Source organism: Crinia signifera, chromosome 8 (assembly GCF_055691185.1).
Source record: "Crinia signifera chromosome 8, ASM5569118v1, whole genome shotgun sequence".
Lineage (NCBI taxonomy): Eukaryota > Metazoa > Chordata > Amphibia > Anura > Myobatrachidae > Crinia > Crinia signifera.
This window is the reverse complement of record NC_139224.1, coordinates 33,790,713-33,817,504: the sequence shown is the minus strand read 5'-3', so window position 1 is coordinate 33,817,504 and position 26,792 is coordinate 33,790,713. Positions and strand designations below refer to the sequence as shown.

The 26,792-nt window shown below is 43.3% G+C and overlaps 1 protein-coding gene across 3 annotated transcripts in view; it reads left to right on the top strand.

The window, feature by feature from the left end:
* The window catches only part of TNRC6B (trinucleotide repeat containing adaptor 6B), a 125,575-nt gene that overhangs the window by 52,359 nt on the left and 46,424 nt on the right, over window positions 1-26,792 (top strand). For all 3 annotated transcript variants that reach the window (XM_083156122.1, XM_083156120.1, XM_083156121.1), the window contains exons 4-5: window positions 11,843-11,930; window positions 21,914-22,283. In XM_083156122.1, coding sequence (XP_083012248.1) covers window positions 11,843-11,930; window positions 21,914-22,283 — 458 coding nt within the window. The remainder of the gene's footprint in view (window positions 1-11,842; window positions 11,931-21,913; window positions 22,284-26,792) is intronic.

Below are 26,792 nucleotides of genomic sequence, written 5' to 3'. Positions count from 1 at the left end.
TCATGTCAGAACACAAACCAAGCATGAAGTTAAAGGAATTGTCTTTAGACCTCCAATTTTCTGTAGACCTCAGATTGTCTTGAGGCAAAAATCTGGGGAAGGGTACAGAAAAATATCTGCTGCTTTTGAAGGTCATAGTTAAGTGAATTGACCCCCCATTGCCTTTGTTACTGAGGCCCTTATTCTAGTTCACTCTTTCTGACAAAATCCTTCTTAGACGGACAAAACCATGTGCACTGCAGGCGGGGCAGATGTAAAATTAGAATTAGATTTGGGTGCGGTTTTTCTTCAAAGTGAGATCTACAATGCAGTGTAAAAATAAAGCAGCCAGTATTTACCCTGCACAGAAACAAAATATAATCTAAGAAGGATTTTGACACTTCCCTTGTGCTGTCCCGGGTACAGATGTGTCCCCATATCCTCTTTGCTGCAGTCATACTAAATATGTCCGGTCACGTGAGAATTTTTTTAGCGTCTGGCAGGGTTTTTTGTTGTTTTTTTTTTTTTGCTGAAAATGGGTCTGTCACAGCATAATGTGACTAGGATGCACAAGGAGACTGTTGGGGTGCATTCATTGTTTTCCGATATTTCCAACAATTGGAAAAATCTGCGCACACCTATTCAGTCTCTGACTATCTTTCCCCCATGCAGAATGGACTTTTTAAAAAGTCTTATCTTCACTGTCCAAATGGCTGTTAGATTGTTGAATCTGCAACCATTTGCGACAGAACACACTCGGATCATCGAAAAACTCGTTTTCCAACTGCCGGAATGTTTCAGACAGTCAGAGATTGAATTGCTTTGGTCGAATTGCCGATATTTACAACTGTCGTAAGAAGAGATTGAATCCCCCCTATTTTGCTGATTAATTCAATATGACACCTGTGTATCTGTTTTGCTAAAAGTGCGTACACACTGGGCATTAGTGCTGCTGTGTATCTAGTGCGATTACATGGAAATCATTGGGCTGAAAAGTGCTCAGTGGAATAAAGGATCATGGCTGTTGTGATATAGACAGCCTTTCAGAATACAAGAAGTCACAATAGAAATATTTAGCATGCATACTGGCAGTCTGGTGAGAGGATGGCGACTGCCAGGTAATAGTTTATTCTACTTGAATGACACCCCCTGATTCGCCACAATTACCACTTAGATGATTATATGGGTATCATTTTTTCTTCTTCCTACTATAAATTAGAATATTTCTTCCAGGCTTGCATGAACCTGACGGATGGTAACAATGAGGTATAATAATCCTATAATATGCATTGGTTTACCATAGCCATAACTACTGAATAATTATTGCAATAGACCAAGTGTTGTGTAGGGCTATGGATCACTAGGTCAACAGTGAAAAATGTCGACATGGTAAAGGTCAGCAGGATTTTTTCACTGTTTCCATGTCTGTCAACTCGGACCCCCAATAGGTGTAACATTTACCATCACATGTTGCCTAGCTCTTCTTCGCCTGGCACACTTGACCGCTCCCAATTTTACCCGACCAATGGCTTGTGCCAACCTTTTGTCAGTGTTGACTTTTGCCTGTCGACCATTAGTAGCCGACCGAACAACCGGAACCAGTTATGTATTGTGTATTTCTAGTGTTTATATAGCAGCTTTTGTTTGTTATTGGATAAATGATACAGGTTTATGCATTTGCCTTAAGCACGCTACACGGTTTGTCGTGCACTCGTGATACCTGTGACCACTCTGTACATGAACATAGTGTAGTATGTACACACAATTTATCATTGGCAAGGCCCTTGCAACCTGATTGACTGGTGGGTGGGGGCGTCCCGGTGTGGACCCTCGACGTAACCATCAAATGATTTTTACTCTGTGCAGCCTCTAGCGATTGGATGTGTACCCGTACAGATCTGTTTGGAGCCCTGCACAGGGGCACTGCCGGATGGGGGGGGCTAAGTTTCACCAGGGTGGCGTTAACCTGCTTGCTGGGCTCCAAACGCACACAGCCAAGCGATCAGGTCTGAATCAGGCCCTTTGTGTGGTAGTTCCGTACAGTGATTTTAAGTACGCGATACAGATGTGTTCACATACATCAATCTTCCATGTGATACAAGTCGCATTATAAGTTAATAGCTGTGTCTACATATGAAATGTATGCAGGAACAGCTGCAGTCACATACTGAAGATACACATGCCACATATTTTAATCAGCAAAAGCTGCTTGTGCGTCTTATTTGCTTTGGAAAGAAGACACTATTTGAGAAGACATCTGGCGTTACTGAGTCCCGGCATGACAGAGTGTTACCAGAAGGGCTTTTTAAGGCAAAAGCAGGGTACACGTACTTGGGCACATCTGTAACTCGTGTTGCTGGTTCAGCAGATTGTTAAAGTGTGTACCCAGCTTTTATTTCAGTACATCATCGAGCAAGCATATATTAAGTTCATAACTCTGTCTTCCCGGTACTATTAGTGAGCTCCCAGAACATTAGGGCACCCTCCCATAATCCCATGCACTTCCTAGTGAAATGGGCAGGACTGGTAGCTAATGAGCTGAATATCTCTTCCTGAAATCTAAAAAGTATATATGTTATGTGGTGTCTGTAACGCGTTTTATACAGCGACTTGCGTAGTTGCAAGATGTCAAATAAAATAAAGTTGATCCATCAAATTTTGTAAGTGTAAGTTTTTATATTCTTATTTTGTAAGCATCATTCCTTTTACCCTCCTGCAAGGTGCCACCAACTGTTGCTGTGACTTTAAACAAGGAATTGACTTCTGATATATTTTTCTGTCTACATATCCATCGTACATTTTGCATAAAGACCAAGGTGGGTAGAGGCCACTAGTGTGCTATGGCACTGTTAGACCAAATAATATCACTAGCAGTTCTGGTGAGCAGTATACAGGGCAAGTTGATTATTTGGAGTTCTACTTTTACATTCCTTATTAAAAGAATAAAAAAAGCCGTACAGGTATATCCGTTCATGAGTACAGTTTTTGAAACTCCTTCTTTGGAACAGAAGCTGCAGTAGAAATATGAACTGTATCTTCTAGCCCCAGGTATTTTGGATTGCAACCAGTGTCTGGTATGTTATTAGTTTGGCGTGGTGACCTCAGATGCTGCATAGTGGGACTCTCCCCACTTTGAGTCTACCCCAGACATTTGGGTGTGGTTACTACAGATTCCTGTATAATCTGCCATATGCAGCAGGCCAATCTGTAGAAACAGATAAGATGAGCTCGCCTCTGCAGCCTGCTGCTATGCTAGTATGCAAAATTATGGGGCCTACCTACACATGGGAAGATTTCAGGGCATTTCCTATGCTATGTGACTTAATTTAATTAGATTGCATAGAAAATTTAATTAGATTGCATAGAAAATGCCCCTACATCACTGGATAAATCTACTTAGTCGCTGGTCAGGGCCAGTGTTCTCATCGGAGAACACTCGCCGACAGATTGTTCAGCGCTGTGTGCTAAGCGTTCTAGCATTGATCAAATCGCTCATCAAAATCTCCCCGTGTGTGGGCCCTGTAAGGAGAACATCCAGTGTCATAAATTGTTTAATAGGATTGATTAGCAAGCACTGGAGCAGATGTATTATATCGGCGCGCTATAATACTTCCTGCTTCACCTCATTAATGAGGCGAAGCAGGAAGCGACAAAGCGGGGGGGAGCGCAAACTCCCCCCTCCGGCAATGTCCCTTTTCCCCTGGCCAGCTGAACTGGGCATGCGCGGGATCTCGATACACAGGCGAGATCTCCAACGCTTCCCAGAGCCAGCAGCAGGGACAGCGCTGTCCCTGCTGTGGAGATATGGCTTCTGGGGAGAAGCGGTATCCGTGCACATGACGTGCGCTGATACCCCTTCTCCCCCATAACGACACTTCATACATCTGACTCTGTGTTTTGATAAATTGTCTCCGAAAACAGAATACAGTACTGTGTTAAGGCAACATGTCTGTCCATTTCTGAGCATTTTTCTGACGTTACCTACTCCTTGAAAGCCCTTAAACATAGAACTACTTGGGATTACTCTAAATGGGGTAGAATTTGACCAGACAAATCTCTTTTGTTGTTTTAATAAAACTACAATTAAATTTCAGTTGATCCTACAATGCATTACAACTTTTGCTACATTGCTTTAGAGATTAATTTTGACAAATTATTCTCTCCGCACAGCCTGATTTTAGTAATTGTACCTATGATATAATATTGTATTGATTGATAATTTCCTGTTTTATTTTACAAAAGTGCTATGTGTAACTCCTTTTTTTGTAGTCTATATTCAAGCATCTATTCTTTCTTAGGCTTGTAAGTTATTTTAGTTACTAGCGGTGGGGACTGATTCAGCTGCAGGCCCCCATCCACTAGGGCGATTGTATAGTATAGTATGCAGTACCTCGCATGCAATACCCCGCCAATTCACCCGGCAGCTTCACTTATGATACATTGTATGCGGTTCTTTTGTATCCTATGCAATCCCAGCAAGGGCTACGGCTTGTGTTGAATATTAATGGAAGCCCATGGCATTTGCGACTGTAATGTGAGGCACGTGTGAACACTCCTTTCGTTGCAATCGCAGGAAAATGACGCACGATGCCTCACTGTTCATGCAACCCATTGCAGCATTGCATGAAAATCACATAAAAAGTGGCCATATCGCACTAGTGGATGGTGGGCTGTAGCCTGCAATTGAGTGCTGCAAGAATAGTGTAGTAGTTTCTCATTTGGTTATTTGCAGTGCTTAAATAGTTGCTAAGATTAAAATGTGTCACAAGGTGTTATAAATACATGAACTGGCCTGCTGGTTTAAAACAAAGATAAAAGAATAAATGTACTGCTAGTTTGAAGATGAGGTGTCCTAAATCTACTGCTTGTAGCTAGGCCGCAACGCATTTTAAAAAAAAGGGCGTGGCCTTGTGGGAGTTAGGCAACTCCTATTTTTTTGCATGGTGTCGGCTTTTGTCTTACCATAACAGATTTTTTTGGGATCATTGCCTCTAATTGGTTGGCCACCCCTGCATTAGGCAATATATTGGACAATCTGGCATTCCGTTGTGAATTGAAGCGGTATATTGTACAGTGTGTATGCTCAATTGCATGTTCATGGTCAGCAGGGTCATCCTGTGCGATATCTGCATGTCAAATGGGACAACCCTGTTGTCAGTGGCATGCAGGTGAATGTAGGATGTAATTGTACCGCTATATTGTGTGCCGTTACATCAGATCATGCAGTGTGTACAGCTACACAGCTTATTGCCTGTGCCATCAGCTAAAGTGTCCTGATGTGTTCCCCACCTAAATGTCCAATTCTTGGGTGCAATTCATCATCCACCTTTTTCAGTGGCACTAGCATTAGTGAAATGGAGAGGCATTACTGAGTGACAACCAGCTATGTTTGTTATACAGGTGGTTCTTAAAGTGCTCGAGTCATTATAGTTAAGAGTTTTTTGTTTTTTTTTTGGTTTAAAACGAGTATGCGAGCCACGATTTCATGAGGTCAGGCCTATATTAATGAAGTTATTTTATTTTAGCCAGTTGAAGGGCATAAATAATAAGTCCACAAAATGGATGCCTTTATTTTCTTAAGGTGACCTGTTGGTTAGCATTGCTATCTTTATGGGTTAGATTCTGTGTTGGCCTTTGCATGTTCTCTGTATTTGAATAGGTTTAGTCCTGGTGCTCTGGTTTCCTCCTACAAAAATGTTCTGGAAAGGCTGATTACTCCTTACAAGCATTACACTGGTGCTGTGGTTAGCAAACTGTGTGCTGGAGCATCCTGGGTTATTGGACCAATCGATGCATTTAATAAAAATGTTAATGTACATATTTGTTTTTAGAAATGTACTTCTATAGACTGTTTAGGGTATACAGTATGGTGACAATTTTTATTTTTTTTGACTGATGCCGGAAAAGACAGACCATCTATGATTTGAGATTGCATTTTTACTCTTTTTTTTATAGCTTCGTAACCTATAAAGAAACCGAGGTATGTATTCTCTCGATATGACACCAAGGTGAGGATCAATAAAGGAAAATCACTTTACACTCGGCCTGTGCAGTATGCAGGTTGCTCTAGTCCAAAATGCGCATTACAGTAAATATTACGCTTTTTCCATGGGCAGCTTTACGTGACTTGCTTATGACTTTTTTTATTTGTGTTTAATACCTGAAGGACAAACTGATAATTTTGTTTACAAAGAAATGTTATGTTAAGGGCCCCATACATCAGCAATTAATTGTGACAATTTTCAGATATGGTGATGATTGCCACAATTAATTTTAGATGTGTGGGCTCCCCCTTTCGGCAATCCCAATCAAAATCGCCAATCGATTGCTTAATCAGGTTTTTAAACATGTTTAATAATCTGGTATTATCTGCAGATCTTTTTTATATGTGTGGGCATTCCCAATTCGTCTTCTTCATATATTTACATTATGAACAGCAATTTCCAGATATGAAGATGCAATCTTTAGATGAAAAAATCTGCCGATCACTGAAATAAATCTGTAATGTGTGGGCAAGTCCGATAGATTGTAAAATCCATTTATCTGGCCAAAAAATCCCTGGATCTGGAAATCCATTAATTGTGATTGCTGATGTATGGGGCCCATTATTCTTGATGTGTACAATATAAAATATATATCACCCTATTATGACACTACTGTCTTTGAATGTATTCTGTTGGCCAATAACCGACTTCTACATGAGCGAATTAACGAGCAAACACTAGTTTAAATTAAATCCAGTTCTGGGGGCTTCCAATGATAAAATACGGGGACAAACAGAAGCCAATCATGGCCTTCGCCACATAACCGAACCTAAGGATGAAATATAAACACAATTCCCTTCATTTAAAATTTTGTTTCTGAATTTCTCAATGAGAAACTTTTGGCCTAGCGTTGCCGTCAAATAAATCTGATTCAGAATATGGTAGCATCCTACAGTTAAACTGTAATAGACTAATTACGTTTTTGCAGGTCTAATGGGGCCTACACGTGGGGCGAATTCAGTGCATTATCTAAACAATCTCATTAGATGTAGGGGTGTAGCGATATAGATGCGTGGCCCAGCATGCCGATATCGCCCAGGGATTAATACCCAGCATGCTGGATAAATGTGGTTAATTGCCGGGCAGGGCCAGTGTTCTCATCTGATCTAGAATCGCTTAGTGCACTTAATACATCTCCCCATGTGTAGGCCCCTTAAAGCTCTGTATACACTTGACGACCTGCATCGCAGCCAATACAGTAAAGATATCGGCCGCAGGCAGGCAAATTGAGTGTATACATTGAATGATCTTGGTAAATGATATGGTTCAGTGATGTCACTGGGACCCACTGAACATGCAAGTCATTGGCTATACAGTTTTTTTTTTTTTTTAATAGATCCCTCAGCAGGGCCCTTCTGAGCGATATCTTTTAAAAGTCATCTGGTGTGTATGGGGCTTAAGGTCAATTAAAAAATCCAGAGGAAGAGTTGTAAATAACCACTACCTATTTAAATTGTAAAATATCTAATTGCAAATGACACATTGAAAATAAATACATTTACAACTGTTCCCATATTTAAAAGGCTGCGGAATCTGCTGATGCTATAGAAATAATGGGGTCTACACACATAGCAATTTAGGGGCATTTTTTAAGCACTCTCCCCAGAAAATGCCCCTACATCGCTATGTGTGTAGGGGTCATGGTGATGTGCGTTTAAAAATACCGTGTTGGTGCCGTTTTTTTGCGGTCTGAAAGCAGCATTAAAGTGGTCTCCTAATGTAGGAGGAATGCGCAGCACCATGTTTACACAAGTAAACGTTTCAGATTATGTCTGATGATAGTGAAACAATATGGCCTGGGGTCTTCTACAGTATTTCATACATGCTCAGTTGGGTTCAGATCTGGTGTCAGAAAAGGTTGCGACGTGGGTAACCTCATTGTCCTGCCCATCAAACTAGTGGCTGACTCATTAAACCACTGGCTTTGTAGCTTGGGGCATTCTGGAAAACAGACCCTAACCTCCCACGTCCAGAGATAATGCTGCAACATGATCATTCAGTACCATGACTGATTAGCATTGAGTATACCTGCTAAAGGTATTGCAGATACTAAACCATGCAGGAAAGTTACAAATTGTTGAACTGGTCATTGTTAAAAGTAAAGGTGCCCACACACTAGAACGATTTTTTTTTGGCCGATTTTCCGATAAATCGACCGATTATATTATGATATGTTTACTGATAATCGGTCGAAAATCGGATCAGAAGATTTAACAAAAGATCCATAGGAACGCACACGGGATCTTAAGAAAAATCTTTGGTAAAGATGTGCGCTTGCCTGAAATCTTTTGTCCAGGACAGACAAAATATTTGAAGGCTAATTTATGCACACATCTTATGATCGGAGATCTTTCTAGTGTGTGGGCACCTTAAGAGAGTCTCTCTGGTATTTTTTAGGTAGGTGCCAATTTCCCGAAAACATGTTGAGAGATTTTATGTTGGCTTGATCACCTCACAAGACTGCTCCTATTTCCTGTAAGTTTTGCTGCAATACACTTTCAAGTATGCATTGAAAAGTCTGATGAGCAAGTTTAGCACCATAACTCCAGGATTGGATTTCCAACTAGGCACATTCTTTGGGTGCCACCTGCTGGGGGTGGTACAGCAGGCAGCCGTCCCCCTCTGCATCGGAGCAGCCGGCCCTTTTATTTAGCACCATGGAGGGAGGGTTGTGGGTATTTATGGTGTGGTAGGTAGGTGCTGCTGCCGACCTCACTGCTGTCTACCTGTCTGGACTTCATGTTGTGACGACAGACTTGCAGAGTTCGTGCAACCTGAAGGAGTCAGAACTGTTTCCAGGCCAGCATATGACCTGGACAGGAGAAGGAGTTTGACATCAGAGCATTGGTGCTGTCCAAAGGAATAGAGGAACTGATGCAGACCTCCAGCCTACCAGAGAGCCACTTTGCTACTTGTAAGACAAGTGTCCTGCGTGAGGGTTGTGGTGTGTGTTGCGGTTAAAGCATGTGAACTGTGGACCTTATTCTGGTCCATCCGCATCGGCCCCTTCATTCGCATGAGGCTGATGCATGCAGCCTTGACTAACAAACTATTCGCCGGATGCACGCAACCAACATTTCGGGGGGTGGGGAGTCGGGCTGGGGTACTTGCCCATGGGAACACTCAGCGTTTCATTAAGGTTCCCATGAAATCGGTGTGCATTCGCAAGGAAATAGCCCAGTGACGTGGGCGCCGGGGGCGGGCAGCTGACATCACCGGCTGTCAGCTGCCTGCCCACTTCCTTCAGAATGCCCACACACATCGAAGGTTACCTCAGAGCAACCTTAGATGTGCGTGTGCCTTCCATATCATTCGATGTCCGGCAATCATCGAATGATGTGGGTGTTCCACCACAGCCTATGAATGGATGTTTATGTTAAACATCCATTCGTAGCCAGCCACTCTCACATGCTACGGGAATGAAGGGAGTAGTGTGTGGTGTAAGTGGAGCTGTGTGAGCAATAGGGGTGTAGTGACCCCTACATTTCCCTCTACATGACTCTGTAGGATTCTCATCAGACTTGTGATTAAACCAGCTTTACATGCCATGACTGAAATTACCAGTCGATTAATATTAGACCTATGAGGGTTCGGTTTTATCCGGATTAACTCTGTTCTCAAAAGCAGGATCTTATTGCCAATCCAAAAATGTGACCGCTGATAGCCAAAAAGATCCCGCTTTGAGTTGCAAATAATTCCGGGTAAAACCAAACCTGCACCTCTTTAATATGCAGTTGCTATACTATTTTGTCCTTTTAGTTAGTGATGGTTTCCCTTTGGTGTTCCAGGTTGACATCACCTTAGTCACTGTTGCTGATGTCTTGGTCATTGGAGTGGGTCATTTTGGGAGGTTAGGATTGTGTATATTAAACTTAAACCATTGTAGTACATTACTTTTAAACTAATAGTTTAATAATACATGGGTACTGCTTCATAGCTTCACCTGACTGAGAAACAGCTATTTTGTAAGGTCCTGTAGTGAAAACAAAGACACTTAAACAACACATACAGTAGATAATACAGTAAATTATCATTTTTCTATCAGGTCACATGCAAGAACAGCAGCCGCCTCTGTACTACTTATAGTGAGATAGTGATAGTCAATGTGATCTTGCCTGGAGCTCACTGACAGAGGGGGGCCCGGGGTACAAACTGTGCGCCCCCCCCCCCAAATTTGGCTACATAGTAGGCATTCACTATTCATGTAGCTGATCACATGGTGACAGGTTCCTTTTTATGTAGGAATATAACCAGTGTCCTCAATCTACAGCACTGGCTCAGCCAGACTTGTGTTCCCTTGAACCTCGTGACCGATTGCCCCTCCAGCCTTGTGACCCATTTGCCAACCTCCTGTATCCCCTCTAGAGCCATCATCTTACTACTTTCCTTCATCACCCGCATGAATGCTTCTTTATGCGCTACTTCTCAGCATTTGCAGGAAAGATATTATGGTGAGCCATGCAGGCACAAAAGGTGTATTTCGGATGTTGTCCCCCTATGGAGAACTGCTGGTTCCTGGCAGCTGCTTGCGGGGCCCTGGCCAATAACTGTGTCAGCCCCCCCTTAGAGCAGCCCCTGCTGATACTTCTATGTCCATTACATACATCACCTAGACCAACAGTGGTTGAAAAACCCCCCCCCCCCTTTCTTTTCTACAAAATAGCATAAATCCAACAATATCCAGCAGGGTTTCACCACATAACCGTGTCTCTGCCTTCACCTTGAATATGCGATCCTAGCCACTGAGCCACACTTCGCTTCTTACTTGCTACTTTTTAACGTAACCCTCCCAAAAGCAAGTTATAGAGTTACTACTCCTAAATTACAAGTTGCCTCAATTGGGAGTTACCAATAACATTCAGAAATATGTTTACTTATACAAGGAATTGAGATGTCTGACATTGTATTTACATTTGTTGTGTAGCTGAATGTAATCCATTCGCTCTGTGCCATTTTCTACCTATGGTTATTCTTACATGTTCTTCATTTCGGTGCTGAGGGGAGTTTGAGAGGAAGTCTGTGGTGTATAAGGCACTGCTCTCCCTCCCCCCACATCGTATCCCTGCTGTGTGCTTAGAAGCTACTGAAACTTGCTCATTTGTAAATGATACCAGTCGCTATTTTGTTTTAGTTGTAGTGGATCTTTTCTAGCACTCTGTGGAAAGGTGTTAAGTCTACAAAACCTAAATGCTTTTTGTTGCCGTGGGTAAAAAAAAAACACCTGGTCTTACAAGGTTTGTTTTGCGTTGCGGTACCCATTATTAGCACCCTGTAAAACATAATAGAATTCTAAGGGTTCCTCAAACAAAGTACATGGTGCATATTGCTGCAGCGTAATTTGGACAAGTCAATGAACACGTCTCGAAGCTCCTCTGAACTGAGAAAATTATCTACGCTTTAATAGACCTAATTTTGTAATGGCTATTTGTATGTAGCCTTAAGAGCTGTACTGTCATGGTTTATTGTAAGATGAACCCAGAACATTATATTGTGGTGCGGAGACCCTTCTACCAAAGTATTAAACTGAATATTATGGTCTGAAAACATGTAGAAGTAATTATTATTGAGTCTCATTTATTGTACATGCTCCGGGGTACGCTTTATCTTTGCAGAGACGTCGCCACTATGTTTTGTTACACCTCAGATAATGTACTGCTTTGGTAACGTCTGGGTTGGTTGGGGTTTTTTTTTTTTTAACCTCCCATTCTAAAATTAGTTTTTTTTTATAGTTCTGCAATAAGGAATATACAGTAGCAAAGGTCTAAATTCTGTTGGAGGGAATTGACTGAATGGTATTAAATTTGTGTCTATTTTTCTAGAGAGAAGGAGCAAGAAAGGGAAGAACAGTTAATGGAAGACAAGAAAAGGAAGAAAGAGGATAAGAAGAAGAAAGACGCTGCTCAGAAGGTGGGTCTATTCTCAATGATTTGTTCAAATGCGGAAATGTGTAGCGTTGAAGAAAATGTCTCTCTCCGCTTTTTCCAGAGACTTTTTTTTTTTTACAGGTGTGTAAAATGGAAAATGTTTACAACATTAAAGGTCCATTCTCACTGGGTGACTTTTAACTGAAAGCCGCTCAGTTTTACTCGTTTGAGCTGCTTTGAGCTCTAAAGCCACCCAGTGTCTATACCCGGCAATGAGCGCTGATCTGCGCTTCCGCATCATTGTCGCCCCAGCCACTCATCTGCTGGTAATACCAGCAGATGAGCGACCAAGTGGGAGGGCTTTCCATAGCTTCCTGCTGTGTCGAAAGTCGGAAAATCGCTAAAATGGCGAAAAACTCGGTGTGCATGTAAGTAAGTTTAATTTATATAGCGTACGTTCTCCAACAGGACTCAAGGTGCTTTACTGAGCGGTTTTAAGCCCAGTGATTTTTTTTTCCCCCATCATCAGTCAGCATACACGCTGGGCAAAGTGTGTATGGACGTGGATTCATATGCAAAGAAACATTTTTACACAAGTGGGTTCCCCCATATTAATTTGACAGTGAAATTGAATATTACTAGCTAATCTAGTATCATTAATTCCACAATGGCAAAATATCCACCTGTATCTGACAACTCTGCTGATAGTTCATGGGGTCAGAATATTCGAGGTCTGCAGCAAAGCAATGTGTATAGAAATATGGTGTACAAGCAAAACTACCAATAGCCAGTGGAAGATCAAATGTTAGGGTATGATTATATTTTCAAATTGAAGATTAGGGAAATAAGCAGTTGGGTTCTGCAGTTTGTAACAATAAAGTCTCTAAACCTCATCAAGATGGTTTATGATGAACTGGAAATAAGGGGGACCCCAACTAAACCTTTCAAGTGCATTACCTTTGTGGGAAATAGGTTCAAGTTGTGTTCACCAGGCTGGACTCAAAATGCTGGTTTCCTCATCCCCTCATTCCCAGCAACAGAGAGGGAAGCCATCAAGATATTTCTACCCTTAACCCTTTGAGTGCCAAGTGAATTTGTTAATAGGTGGGAAAATTGCCAAGCAAACCTTTTTTTATTTATCATAAGGATCTGTAATGTTTACCTTATATAGGAAATATAATCTTGTTTTACACTACATTTTTCATCTGAATTTATATAACAAATGTGTGCGCTGTTGGCATTATTAGCTGATATTTTGAACATCTCTACCAGAGGTGTTGGCACTCAAATAGTTAAGGTGTGGACACAGTGGCCGATATATCGGCTATTCTATTGAATGGCCAATATATATCGATGCACCTTTTGGCCAGCATGTACGAGCGATATATCTGTGACAGGCATTATTCACCGATATATTGCGTCGGCTGTGCAACAAAATCGATGCCCGATATGTCTAAACATATATCGCCATATTGTGCTGTGTGTACGGGCGATCCACCCGTACAGCCACACCGGTAGCCGCCGGTGATTAACAGCAGGCCAATCCGTCAATTGATCTGTTGATATATCTACCAGTGTGTACCCAGCTTTAAACACAATCAATGACCAAATAGTATCAAAAGCAATTATTACTTTTGTTATGGGACAAGTATTTTGTCTTGGAGCCATATAAAAAAAAAAAATGTAGACCCCAATACAGCAATCAGGTGGGGGATCTAAGAAAAATGTTCAAGACAATGTCATTTAGCAAGTCTTTGCTAAAACGGCCTGATGATTTTATAGCCGGGCAGCACGGACGTGTAATGGTTAGCATTACTGCCTCACAGTGCTGAGGTCATGGGTTAGATTCCAACCATGGCCCTAATTGTGTGGAGTTTGTATATTCTCCGCATGCTGGGGTGGGTTTCCTCAGGGTACTCTGATTTACTCCCACAATTCAAAAATATACTTGTAGATTCGTTGGTTCCCAACAAAATAAACTCTAGGATGTCTTTGTGTGTGTGTGCATGTGGTAGGGAAATATATATTGTAAGCTCCTCTGGGGCAGGGACTGATGTGAATGTTTAGCTATACTATGTAAAGCGCTGCAGAATCTGTGTGCACCATATAAATGACTGGTAATAAATAATATTCTCTAACTGGATGTACATAATGCCTAAACCCTTCTGTTGCTCTATATCTAATGATTCCTCTAAGCTGGTAAGTATGTACATAGACATTATTCTTCATTTTATACAAAGGGCAAGGGGATAAAGACCTTATCAGTAATGTATGCAACTCTTTCACAAAGCATCTGGTGACATTGTAAGCATAGCACTTGTACAAAAGTGAAACAAGTTTCCCAGGAAAGCATACTTATCTTTACCAATATGGTATAACATTGTCATAGTCATTCCAAGGAGTATGCAAATGATTCTGTACAACATGCGGTTAGTCATAAGCAGATTAACATAACATTAGTAATAGTATTTTCAGAAGGCATAACATTAGTGATGAAGCAGAACAGTATTTCTGTACACCAGAAACTTATACAGTACAACATACACCACAAAACAGTCTTAGGTTATATGCGCTGAACTCTGCACTGGCTGTATGCTCTGCACCTGACAGTCACCAGAAGACTTCTTCCTATTGGTCCAAGTCCCCTCTGACCCTGTAAGAGCACTCATCAGCAGAAAGTAACAAACCTGCGCTTTTCCTGTTGCTGAAGTTAGTGGGAAAGCCTATCTCCTTGCTGGCAGTGTCATTTAGAGGGGACAGCTGTCAGGTTGTATTCACATGAATTGCACTCTATGGCTGTGCTACTGCAGGCTATAGACAGTGGTACTTTATGCTTCATTATCCTGACAAATGCCAGAATGGGATGATATTAGCAAGTCGTGGCTGATGCCCCTTTCAGACCGCACAAATAAAAACGGTATTTTGCAGATTTTTAACCATTTTGAAACGGTAATCTGTGCAGTCTGAAAGGTGCAAAGTGATTTTACCGTTTCCAAAAAAAAAACAACGATTTTTTGGAAGTGGTAAAAAAGCAGGGTCCTACCCGTTTCAGACCCGTTTTATTTGGTGTCAAAACGGATCTGAAACTGGATCCCCCCTCTGGGCAGTGCAGCGCAGCGAGGGGAATAGTCGCGCTGGAGGCAGGGGGTCCCTACAGTGTATTTTATATCAGTGGAGGGGTCCCTGCAGCTACTAGTTCCCATACGCTGCAGGGACCCCGCCACTGATATAACATACACTGTAGGCACTCCCTGCGCTGGGACCCCCGGGCAGCCCCCCCCCCCCCCCCGTGTGCATACCGCGCTGTTTTGCAGCCTCTCTCCCCCCTCGCCCCCCCTCATACCTCCAGCGTATGGAGTGCTGCAGATAGTCGGCTGCTCCTGTCCTGTGGTGAGTGTCCAGCCGGTCCAGGCTGTTAAAGTGATTGTGTAAACGGCTCACACTGCTCCCCCTGTGCACTGTGGCCGGTCCAGGCTGGGGGGGGGGGGGGGGGCTGCCCGGGGGTCCTCTGGCAAAACTGATTAAGGCGGGGGGGGGGGGGGGGGGGGGAGGGCGCGCGCGGCTGCCCAAGTGTCTGTAAAAATTTGATTCATTGTGGGGAGGCTGCCCCCCCCCCCCCCCCCCCATAAATTAATCAGTTTTGCGGGACCCGCGGGCAGCCTATCAAACACACCCCCCCCCCCCCCCCCCGGTCTAAAGCAGGTTTTGCGGTGTGAAAGCAGCATTAATGACACAGTTCATATAGCACTGGGGTAGCCAACCCTGGTCCTCGAGAGCTACCAACAGTGCATGTTTTGCAGGTCTCCTCACAGAATCACAAGTGAGCTAATTAGCTCCATCTGTGGATCTTTTAAAATGTGCCAGTGATTAATGAGTGCAGCTGTGCAGCAGCTAGGTTGTCTGGAAAATGTGAACTGTTGGTAGCTCTCTGGGGCTAGGGTTGGCTACCACTGATATAGCATGTCCTTGATATGAATTTAGCAGTAAGCACACTGAAGGTAAAGATTTCAGCTCTGATAGATCCTACTGTATAATTAGTTAGTTGGTAACCAGTAAATTATCACACATTATCCAGGCAGCAAAGACTTCACTTTTGTACAGTGGGACTTGAATTTAGCGTTAGATGCTCTTGGAAGAAAGCCTGAAGCAGCCTCATTAGCATCTGTTGCAAGATGGGTCTAACTCAAGAAGTGCATACATTTGAGAGAGTGGAAATAAAATAAAGATCTGCTTTACCAAAACTTCTTTGCCAGCTCTCAGAAGAGAAAAAGCAAAAGCATTCCAGTGATTTTGGTAGCACCAGACTGGCCAATGAGAGTTTGGTGTTCAGTCATAATAAGCATGGCAATGGGTCCAGGAATCAGACTCTCCCTCTACGCCGAACCTATTATCTCAGGGGCATATGGTTTGTCGGGACTTTTAGTGGCTACATTTATTGGCATGACTCTTGAACAGGGCCGGCGCCACCACTAGGCAGCTCTAGGCATTTGCCTAGGGCGCCGGCACCTGGAGGGCAGCAGTTCGCCCCTCACCCCCAGCATGGAGGGTTAGCGAACTGTGGTACCTGTGTAAAAAACTTGCGCGGCGGTGCGGGAAGCGCTAGTTATTTTCTATTCACTGTAGGGACCCCGCCGGCCGCGGCCAGCTTATACACAATAACAGCGCCGCAGGTTCCCCCGGCGGCACGGACACCCCTGCACGCATCAGCACTCAGCGCTCCAAAGATCTTAAAGAAATAGGCTTTTTGGGTTCAGTAGTTCAGACTATGATTAAGGCTTAGGAAGAAAGCATCTTCATTATTCTAGAGTATGAATACTTACGTTATATGATGTTTCAAGAAGAAAGTTTGAAATTTATATTACTCATTACTTAGATTCCTATATTTCCTCCAGGCAGGCCTCCTGTCGGGCCTTAGGTTAGGTTCTTTGGATGTATCGCTTTGTCTATATTTATTTTCAGCAAAGATTTCTCAGTAAAGACCTCCTTTTGACCCTTTGTATGAGGAATACCTGAACTAGATATATTGGGAATTCGCTTCTTTTAGCCATTTCAGCAGCTAGAAAAGTATCTGAATTGTAAACGTTATCCTGTAACCTCAGAGTCTGTTTATCCGAGAAGATGGGTTGGGGTTGCGTACACGTCTTGGTTTTCAGGTGGATTTATCAGCACTAGCCTATTAAATGCTGCCATTTCCAACAGCATTGAAGGCAGTCGGTTTCAACCTTTTTAAAAGTCGAATCTGTTTGGTCAGAAACTGTCATGGATTGTCGAATCCGTGTCTGTTCTCTGACAATCCGCACCACTTTTTGCCTATCCACGGACTTTCCAACTCTTGACCAGCAGGACATTGAATACAAACTGTCGAGTTAGTGTCAGAAGCTGGCAAAAACGTCCTGGATTCCGAATGCCAGGACGTTCCGACAGTCTGAATCCCGTATTGAATACCCCCCTAAGGTGGTGTCAGCGTTTTCTCTTAATCAGGAAATAGTTCTACCATCCTTTGCCACGTCTGACGAGACAGTTGATCAGTCATTTTTCTCTGCGTTTAAGAATATATCTGGAGAGGACTGCAGCATAAGGAAAACAGTATATTTATTCTTTATGATACTAAGAAAAGTAGTTGGCCAGCATCCAGGCAAATGATAGCCAGATAGATTACAGCCATGATTAAGCATATGAGGATGCTAAACTACCTATTCCAGCTAGGATATCTGCTCATTTGGTTGGGACTTTGTGGACAGCGCAGTTATGCAGAGCATCCTTGGTTCATACATTCACATCATTTTACAGATTTCATGCTTTTACGTCCAGTGATGCTGCTATTGAACATAAAGTATTGTCTTCAGATATAACTGAACGCACCATCTCCTTGGTTGGTTGTGTGTGTGTGTATATAATGCAACTCTGTCCTCAAGGTGCCCATACACGGTACAATTATTGTATGCAATTTGGACTAGATTGCATTGCAAAACATATGCAATCTAGTCCAAATTGCATACAATAATTGTACCGTATATGGGCACCTTTAGTTCTTCAACCTATCCTTGAATTCAGAGAAGTACCAAAAGTCTTGTTTGTGGTCGTTACCCCTTTGAAGGCAGATTGGGGGGGTATTCAATCATGGACGCTATTTTTCACTGGGTGGAAATAGTGGCCATCAGTGGGCCGGGACTCGCCGGCTACAGATTCGCCTCCCTATGGAGGTGAATCTGTCTTATCGGCACCTGTTTTCACTGATGCACTTTCCAACTGGTGGAAATAACGACATTGGCCAGTATTTAATCCTCTTGATTCACCGCTTTTTTCGGTGAACTCGGCTGTTATTCATCAAAACTGAATTTTTTCACCCAAAATGATATTCACTGTATTCAATGTTCACGAAAGCGAACAGTGAATGCCGGCCAGTGCTCAGTTTCATAGTCAGTGCAATTCGCTGGTGTATTTAAATGCGGTTTTGAGAGTGTATTCATTGCTAGAATGGAGAACTGCTTTCACCGTGATTTTCGCCGAGTTTCATCATTTCATCTTTTTTAGCTGAATTGGAATGTGTTCTTTTAAAAAGAAGGTTTTCTATACATTTTTTGGGGGGTCAAAAAAAATCTGTTTCTTTATTCTGTGAAGGGTCTTACTATTTTTATTTAAAAACATGCAGCACATACATTTATTAAAAAATAGTTTTTTATAAAAACGATCCGGGGGAAAAACTAGTCCTTAGTAAATATCAGTCCTCTCTCCAGTCTATCTTAGGCCCAAAATGAGTTTATAAATCTAGATAAGTAGTACTAGAAACATCAAGGGATAAGTAGAAATATGAAATGGGCATGGGAAAGGGCAAGGGCAAGGGTGGGCAAAAGGTGGCAAGTGTTGTTAGTAGTGTGATATATTATATGTACCACTGGGACTAGCAGGATAAATATACTATGAGAGATAACGTGATGTATATGATTATAGTGCTTGAACCCAGTGGCAATGTTTAGTAATTGTGCATTGTTTTATGTGTATGTTATTTTGTATGTAAAAGAAATGTAATAAAAAGAATTGAAAAAAAATGTTTTTTACGGGACATAAGCAGGGGGCGGGGACCCACTCATTAATATTCACTGCGCTTGGTCCCGCTCATTACATATGCATGGAGCGGGACCAGCGCAGTGCTCCCCGCACCTCCCTGCCTGCCCTGTCTCCTCTCTGCTGCAGAAGACTCCCATGCCGCCCCCCCCCCCCCCCCCCCCCCCTTCCGCCGTCCTCCATTTGCCGGGGAGGTTAAATTTCACGGTCAGTGGCAGCGAGCCCCTGACCAGTTGAATAGAGTGGAAGCTAATAATGACAGAAAGGCCATTAGTTCCGCCTGGCGGAATTAGCTGCCTCCCAACATAAGATGGGGAATCTTTGCAGCATGCAATAACTGTTTGTCACTTTTTTCCTGTGTTTGAAATCCTGTATTTGATTTGTATAAATGATTGAATACTACTTTTGATCCTGTTTATTTGATGGATATAAGTAAACTGTGGGGACAATGTGACTTAACTTTGAAATGACAGCTATGTTTGGGAGACTCTCCTGTCTGTCATTTTTTTAAATTTATTTAGGTCTTCCATGCATTGTAGAAAAGTTATCGGTACTTTTGTAGTTTCACGGCGCCACCGCGCGCACAGTCTGTAACAGAAACTTGGCAGCCTGCCAGAGGCTCTGTTTAACTGTGCGCGTGCCGCTCTAGCGCTGTCTGACTGTGCTCGTGCCGCTCTAGCTCTACGTTAACAGCGTAGCGGCCGGTCAGCAGCAGCAGCGCACTGCCCAGGCGTGCCGGGGCTTCTAAACCACACACCCCGGCACACCACTCTAGGCGCTATGTATACGCTAGATTCAGACGCTAATGCGTCTGAATCTAGAGTCCCTGCTAGCCGCTAAGAAGCGGGGAAGTGTGGATTTAGACGCTAAAGCGTCTGAATCCAGGCGCCTTGCAAGCCGCTAAGGTGGTGGGGCATCTAAATTCAGACGCTAAAGCGTCTGGATTTAGTTGGGTGTAGGGGTACATCTAAATTTAGAGGCTAAAGCTCTAAATTTAGCTGGGTCTAGGGGTACACTATTAAAACCTGTGCACAATGGCACTAGTCGACGCAACAGCTGTCGACCTTGTAAATTCCACTATCCACGCCAACCCGAAGCGTGGCGGTACGCATTCTACGACCTTTTCATACCCCCACTATCCACGTCGGCGTGGAGTTGAGAATAGAAAGTGTGGCGAGCGGACGCGAATACCTTCACAGGTATCCGCAGGCTTCACAGGTGTCCGCGGGGCTCGCTGTGCTCGCCACACTTTTTATTCTCAACTCCACCCCGACGTGGATAGTGGGGGTATGAAAAGGTCGTAGGACGCTTACCGCTGTGCTCGCCACGCTTCGGGTTGGCGTGGATAGTGGAATTTACAAGGTCGACATCTGTTATGTCGACTAGTGTCATTGTGAACAGGTTTAGGAGTGTTTTGCACAGTGCACCTCTATGTACCCCTACACCCTACCAAATTCAGACGCATTAGCGTCTGAATCCAGCGTCTCAATTGTAGCGTGTACATTACGCTACGCTGATAGCGTAGCGCTGCAATGAGAACAGCTAGAGTGGCACGCGCACACGCTACGCTGGTAACGTAGCGCTGAGAACTGCTAGAGCGGCGCGCACAGAGTATGGCAGGCTGCCAAGTTTCTAACAGACTGTGCGCGCGGTGGCGCCATGAAACTACACAAGTACCAAGTTATCTTGACGTGTAGTGAACAAAAGAGGAATTTGGGCTTGTTTGGAGATACAGAGCCCGATTCAGATATATACACAGTTTTTATCACTCTGTTTACATTTGAGCAGCAGTGATAGCACTAATATGTAAATGCATCGGAGGGCGTCACACCTCCTGCTTGCATTAGTGATCTGAGATGCAGCCTAGGACGCTATTTTGGATCTTCTGCGATACCATTAGCTGGCTGCGTGACCCATAGCTGCCGCAGCAGATACAACAAGGAGGCCAGGAAATATCTGGGGATCCTGGCCTCATCCCTCCCCACAACAGCTCTGACGCGCTTCTTTTCTTGAGAAGTAACAGCCATAGTTGCCCCCACTCTGCCCCTAAATAACCGCATATGCTCAGTTACTTTATTTAGGGTCTTAATTTTCATTTTATTTATTGATTTGTCAGTGTACTGAATACATATATTGTGACTTATGGGTTAACGTATTAAATCACTGTGATAGGGAGTTTCCCAGAAGTCTTCTACTTCAGTGTGTGCACAAAATGCTGTCCTCTTTTTGTAAGCTCGCTTCCTCTCTCCCAACCCTCCTCCCACTGGAATAAGTAATTACAGGCCGCCGTGAAAGCTCTCTGGCTCAAAACCACAAAATCATTGATAGTCCCACTCTTCAGGCTTATGCTTGGCAACAATTAATAACCAATTCATATCCGCCTTTTTCTTGCTCGGTGATCCTGTTTTCCAAAACAATTCTGGCGCTGCTTGGCTCTCCTCTTCCTTTTTTCTTTGATCTCCATCCTGTTTTCAATGTGTTTATGTATCCAAAAAGAAAAAAAAAGAGAAATTCTTAGGACTTATGCCGGCAACTTTGTGTTCCTGAAGCAGGCAATATTCTTCCTCTGTTTGGGTAGAACAGCATACATTTTGGACACTACTGTATTTATTTCCTTCAGCTTCACAATTGTTACCCCTACATACCTGCAGCACAGTCACACTTGAAATAATCCAAGAAAGGCTTTAAAATAAAGTGTTTTTTTGTTTTTGGTAGTTTTTTTTCACCCTACGCTAAATACATTATTGTATTTGAATGCAAGTCGAAATGTTAAGGCCACACGTTAAATCACTATGTCACAGCAACTAGATTGCCTGCCTGCTGCTGAGATCTATTCAGCAGATCACAGTAATGTCCACCCAGCACTCTCGCTGTAACGGGCTCGGAAAAGTTTATATGTTAATTTGAATATTTCAGTTTATTTTGTCACAATTATTACTTTCCTTTTTTTTTCTCTTGTAGGTCACAGAACAAAAAACCAAAGTGCCCGAAGTGACGAAACCAAGTTCAAGCCAAGCGACGGCCGCCAGCCTACCTGGCAGTTCCCCCTCGCCACCAGTCAATGGTGGCAACAATGCCAAAAGGGTGGCAGTGCCGAACGGACAACCGCCCAGCACCGCCCGCTACATGCCTCGGGAGGTGCCACCGCGATTCCGCTGCCAGCAGGACCACAAAGTGTTACTGAAGCGTGGACAGCCCCCTCCGGCATCCTGTATGCTGCTGGGGGGAGGAGCAGGGACTCCCCCCTCCTCCACGGCACAAGGGACCGGCCAGGGCAACGCACAGCCAGGGACGGGATCTCTGCAGCTGGGGGAGAGTGGACTCGCAACGGGTAAGAGAAACTCGGTGGCATAGAACAAGTTGGTTGGTTATATTTTTTACTTTTTTTTTTATTGCTAAAATTCTATGAAAAACTTTGTGCAAAAAAGGCAATGTCGGTTGAAATGAACAATAATTATGAGCCATACATCACGTTGCATCAAATTTATGGTTTTTAAGGCCTCTGCAGCATTCATGAAAATTGCTGAAGGGAAAGCACAATATATCCTATATAATTTGATTTCCAAATTTATACTTTTGCTTTTATTATGTTGAGTGAAAGCTAAAACATCTTATTCAGCTAAGGTGAAATTACCATATGTTTTAGTCTTTTTTTTTTTTTTGGCCCCAATATTTTTGAGAGCATGTATACACGTATTAGCAGAGGGTTGTGATAGATTATCTTCACCAGGCATTAACGGATTGTACTTTAACATCATCTGCCTGAGTAATCCTTCAGTATCCTGTTTCTTAAGATTGTTGCTGTATGGACACACTGTTCTCTCCCCCCTGAACACCTGCTTATAGTACAGGCAGACAATGTAATCTCATAATCTGGATGGACTGTTTGCTTTTCTGTAATCCCAGGGATCATTGTAAAGGGGACTACACATGGGGAGATTTGCTGAGTTTTCTGAGTGATGCCTAGATCGCTCAAAACGCTTCAGCAAGATCGCTTAGCTATGTGTCAGCGATGTGTGCTGAGCGATCTGTCATGGTCCGTGTTCTCCGGTGCGAACACTAGCCCTGACCGATTGAATATGATGGATGTTAATTGCTGGGCGATATTGACTCGCGGGGCCACACATCGCTATCTCTATGGCCCTACACACGGAGTGATGCAGGGACATTGTCTAAGTAATATAGTGAGATAACATTAGGTCTTTGTTCAATTACCTAACTATAATGATTATGAATATGTAGAAGCACTTGGTAGTGGGGATGCCAATCCCGGGACATTTTTAATTGCTCAATCCTTGGATTCCCGGCATTGGCTTTCCTAATTCAAAAATGACCAATGACATTTGTAAAACTAAATGGTCGCATATGGTCGTGAACTCCCTAATATAAACCATCCACTATCCAGTAGGTGGATATTTGGATTAGGACTAGATAAATTGTAATGCATGTTGACCAGCAGCCACTAGGCTGATGTGCAGTTTGGCATCATGTCATAGACGGGCTCTTGATGGGTTTCTGAGGAGAATAATATGCGGTCCCTGGGTTGACCATGCCTAGGTCAACAGTCAATATGGTCCACAGTGACTAGGTCAACACCTTGAAACGGTTCACATAACAGGTCGGCCTTGACAGTAGGTCGACACAAACTTGCACACAACCACTATACAGTAGGTATAGGTAGTATAGAACAGCTATTAGAGGTGGTGTTCTCTAGCAGTTTCAGAAGGTGAGAGGTATTTTTTGTGTGTTGATGGGGGAGGGGGGGGTGATTGTAGGTTTTAATAGTCAGATTAAAACAAAATAAGGGGTACTTGTGTCCTAGAACGGCCACAATCGCGGGCATCGTGTACCTTAAAGTTAAGGTACACGATGCCTGCGATGGACCCGATTTCCTTTGAAATCAGGTCCATTCTGCCGGCAAAGGCATCGCGTCGGTCGCGTGCATTAACATGGCCCCCGACGCGATGCCCGCGATTTTGCCATAGGCTTCAATGTTAAAATATTTTTAACATTGAAATCGGGAGCATCGCGTCGGTCTTGTGCCATTATAATGGCACAAGATGAGATGGACTTGATTAAGTCCATCTCACATAGGAAACAATGTGAAATGGGCCAATATGGCCCCATCATGGGTTACGCAACCCCATTGTGAGTGTCACCCCACGATTAACGCCAACCCGAAGCGTGGCGAGCGCAGCGAGCCCGCGAGGGTCGGCGGTGCGCGTCCTCCGACCTTTTCATACCCCTACTATCCACGTCGACGTGGAGTTGAGAATATAAAGTGTGGCGAGCCAACGAGCCCGAAGCGTGGCGAGCGGACGCGTATACCTTTGAAGTTATACGCGTGTGCTCGCCACGCTTCGGGCTCGGTGGCTCGCCAACGCTTCGGGCTCGCTGCGCTTGCCACAATTTATATTCTCAACTCCACGCCGACGTGGATAGTAGGGGTATGAAAAGGTCGGAGGACGCGCACAGCCGCCCCTCGCGGGCTCGCTGCGCTCGCCACGCTTCGGGTTGGCGTCAATCGTGGGGTGGCGTTTAGGGGGTAAAATTGGGGGTCTGGGGAATACTTTACATTGAATCCAATGTAAAATAGGGTCCCAGGGACCCTATTCACATTTGATTCAATGTAAAAATCGGGTCGGTCGCATCACATGCGATTTGGTCGCATGCGATGCGACCGACGCGATTTTTCCGACACTATCACCCCGATGCAAATCGGTGTGGTCGTTCTAGGAAACAAGTACCAAATAAGGTGTGTTGGGGAGAGAGATTCTCACACTCCTTTTGAGTTTAGAATTCGGGCATAGCAGTGTACACTTCTCTGCATGTGGCAGGGTCTCTCCGGAGCACAAAGGTTCCTTTCTGCAGAAAGCTAGCAGTGTACATGGTGTTCTGGAATAGCTTTTCATGCTGGAAGAATCCCTTTCACATATTGAGGCCTCTTGAGGGGCCACTCTGCTGTTCAAGACTCCTGTCTTGACATCTGTATACTCTTGTAGAAGTCCACAAACTTGTTTTTTTCCCTATGATAGATAGATCTATATATATCTATATCTTTATAGATGTCATATAGATATGGATATATAGTATGTGTGAAGGAATTTTTTTTTTTCGAGTGTGTTAACAAAATACATATAGGTATATAACTTTCTCTGTTTTAGTAAACAAAACAAAAAAAATCATTTTTTATTGGTAATTGTGCAGTTTGGTGTCCGGCTTTCTCTGACCTCATTAGAACAGAGAATAATAACTAAACGACTAGAACTAGAACCACCAAAAACACGTGTGCCATTTTTTTCTACAATGGAAATTACATACTCTTGGGGAAGTTCTTCCCAACGCGGTTGCTACAGTTCCCAAAAATGTTTTAACCCATTACTTGTTCACTGGTTTTCTTTTTTGTTTTGCTTTTTCTTTGTTCCATTTCAGTTGAACTTTTAAAATTTGAATCTAAAAAAAAAAAAAAAAAAGGGCTAAAATGTACTGATTGGTAGTTTGTGTATGTGTCCTAAAAAATAAATACATCCTCTTTTAAATGTTTTTATTTGCATGTTGAGACCTAAATAATAATCACCAAGTAGCCCATTCATCTTTCACACACACATACACACCCATACCCGTGGGGCCACCTAGTATTCAGTGAACTCAAAAAAAAAAAAATCTTTTTGCAGGTTGCTCATTCCCGGTTTCCTAAGGGAAGGAGTTCTGGGGTTACGAAGAGGGATCTGAGCAGATCCCTCTGCAAGCATTGCTGCCATGTATATACATGACCTCCATTCATACTTGCCTAGTTGTCTGTTATCTCCATGGTAACAATGATACTTCAGTATCAGTGTTATTGATTGCCTTTCAGATCTGCTGTCCGTGCACTAAAGCAATATGTACAGATAGAGCCATCCTCATCTAGCCCTTTCATAGGATTAAGTGAGCCAGAGCTGTCAGACTGTATTGTTCTATGTATTGTATTGCAGCTGAGAACAATAGGCCTTGGCTCACCATGGCTATCCGGAGAAGGCTAGTTGAAGAAGGCTCCATCGTAATTTTCTGCAGTACTTACAGATATGTCCTCATACATCTTTTGCTGCAGTCAAACAGTCCCTCTTGGCATGCCAGGCCGCATGAGAATCTTCTAGTTTCTGGCATCTGTTTGGCTTTATTGCTAAAAATGTGACTAGGTGACTAACACAATGTGCAAGTGTCATATAAAATTAATCAGTCTCCTCGTGCATCGTAGTCTCATTGTTTTGTGACCAAGTTGCGTTTTTGGCAAGAAAACCCATAGTTGCTTGGGATCTGTTGGGTCACTGCATGTCGTACTGAAGCTAGATGTATGAGGACACATCTGAACATATATGGTTCACACTGGCAGCAACATGGATACTTAGTTATTGGAAGCCATTCGCCCCATTGATGAATAGGCCTCCAAGTCTAGGGGGGCGGTGAGAAATCGGCAATGATTCATTGATCATATTTAATCACAGGTGTTTTCACTTATTTTTTAGTACATTTTTTGCACATCAAACCTAGCAATCTCGCTAGCGGCACATTAATGACGGTCCGAACAGTGTACGCTCTAGTGCAGTGATGGCTAACTCTGACAATCCAGCTGTTGTTGAACTACACATCCCAGCATTCCCTGCATCAGTTTTAGCATGGCCAAATAGTAAAACTGATGAAGGGCATGCTGGGATGTCTAGTTCAACAGCCATCAAAGCTCCTAGTGTGTGGATGATCTTGGCTGATGGGGATGGTGGAACAAGTCTCTGTTGCTCCATTGTGTGCCCAGCTTAAATCAACTTTTCTTAGAGAAAAAATATTCTGATACAATGAGGACTTC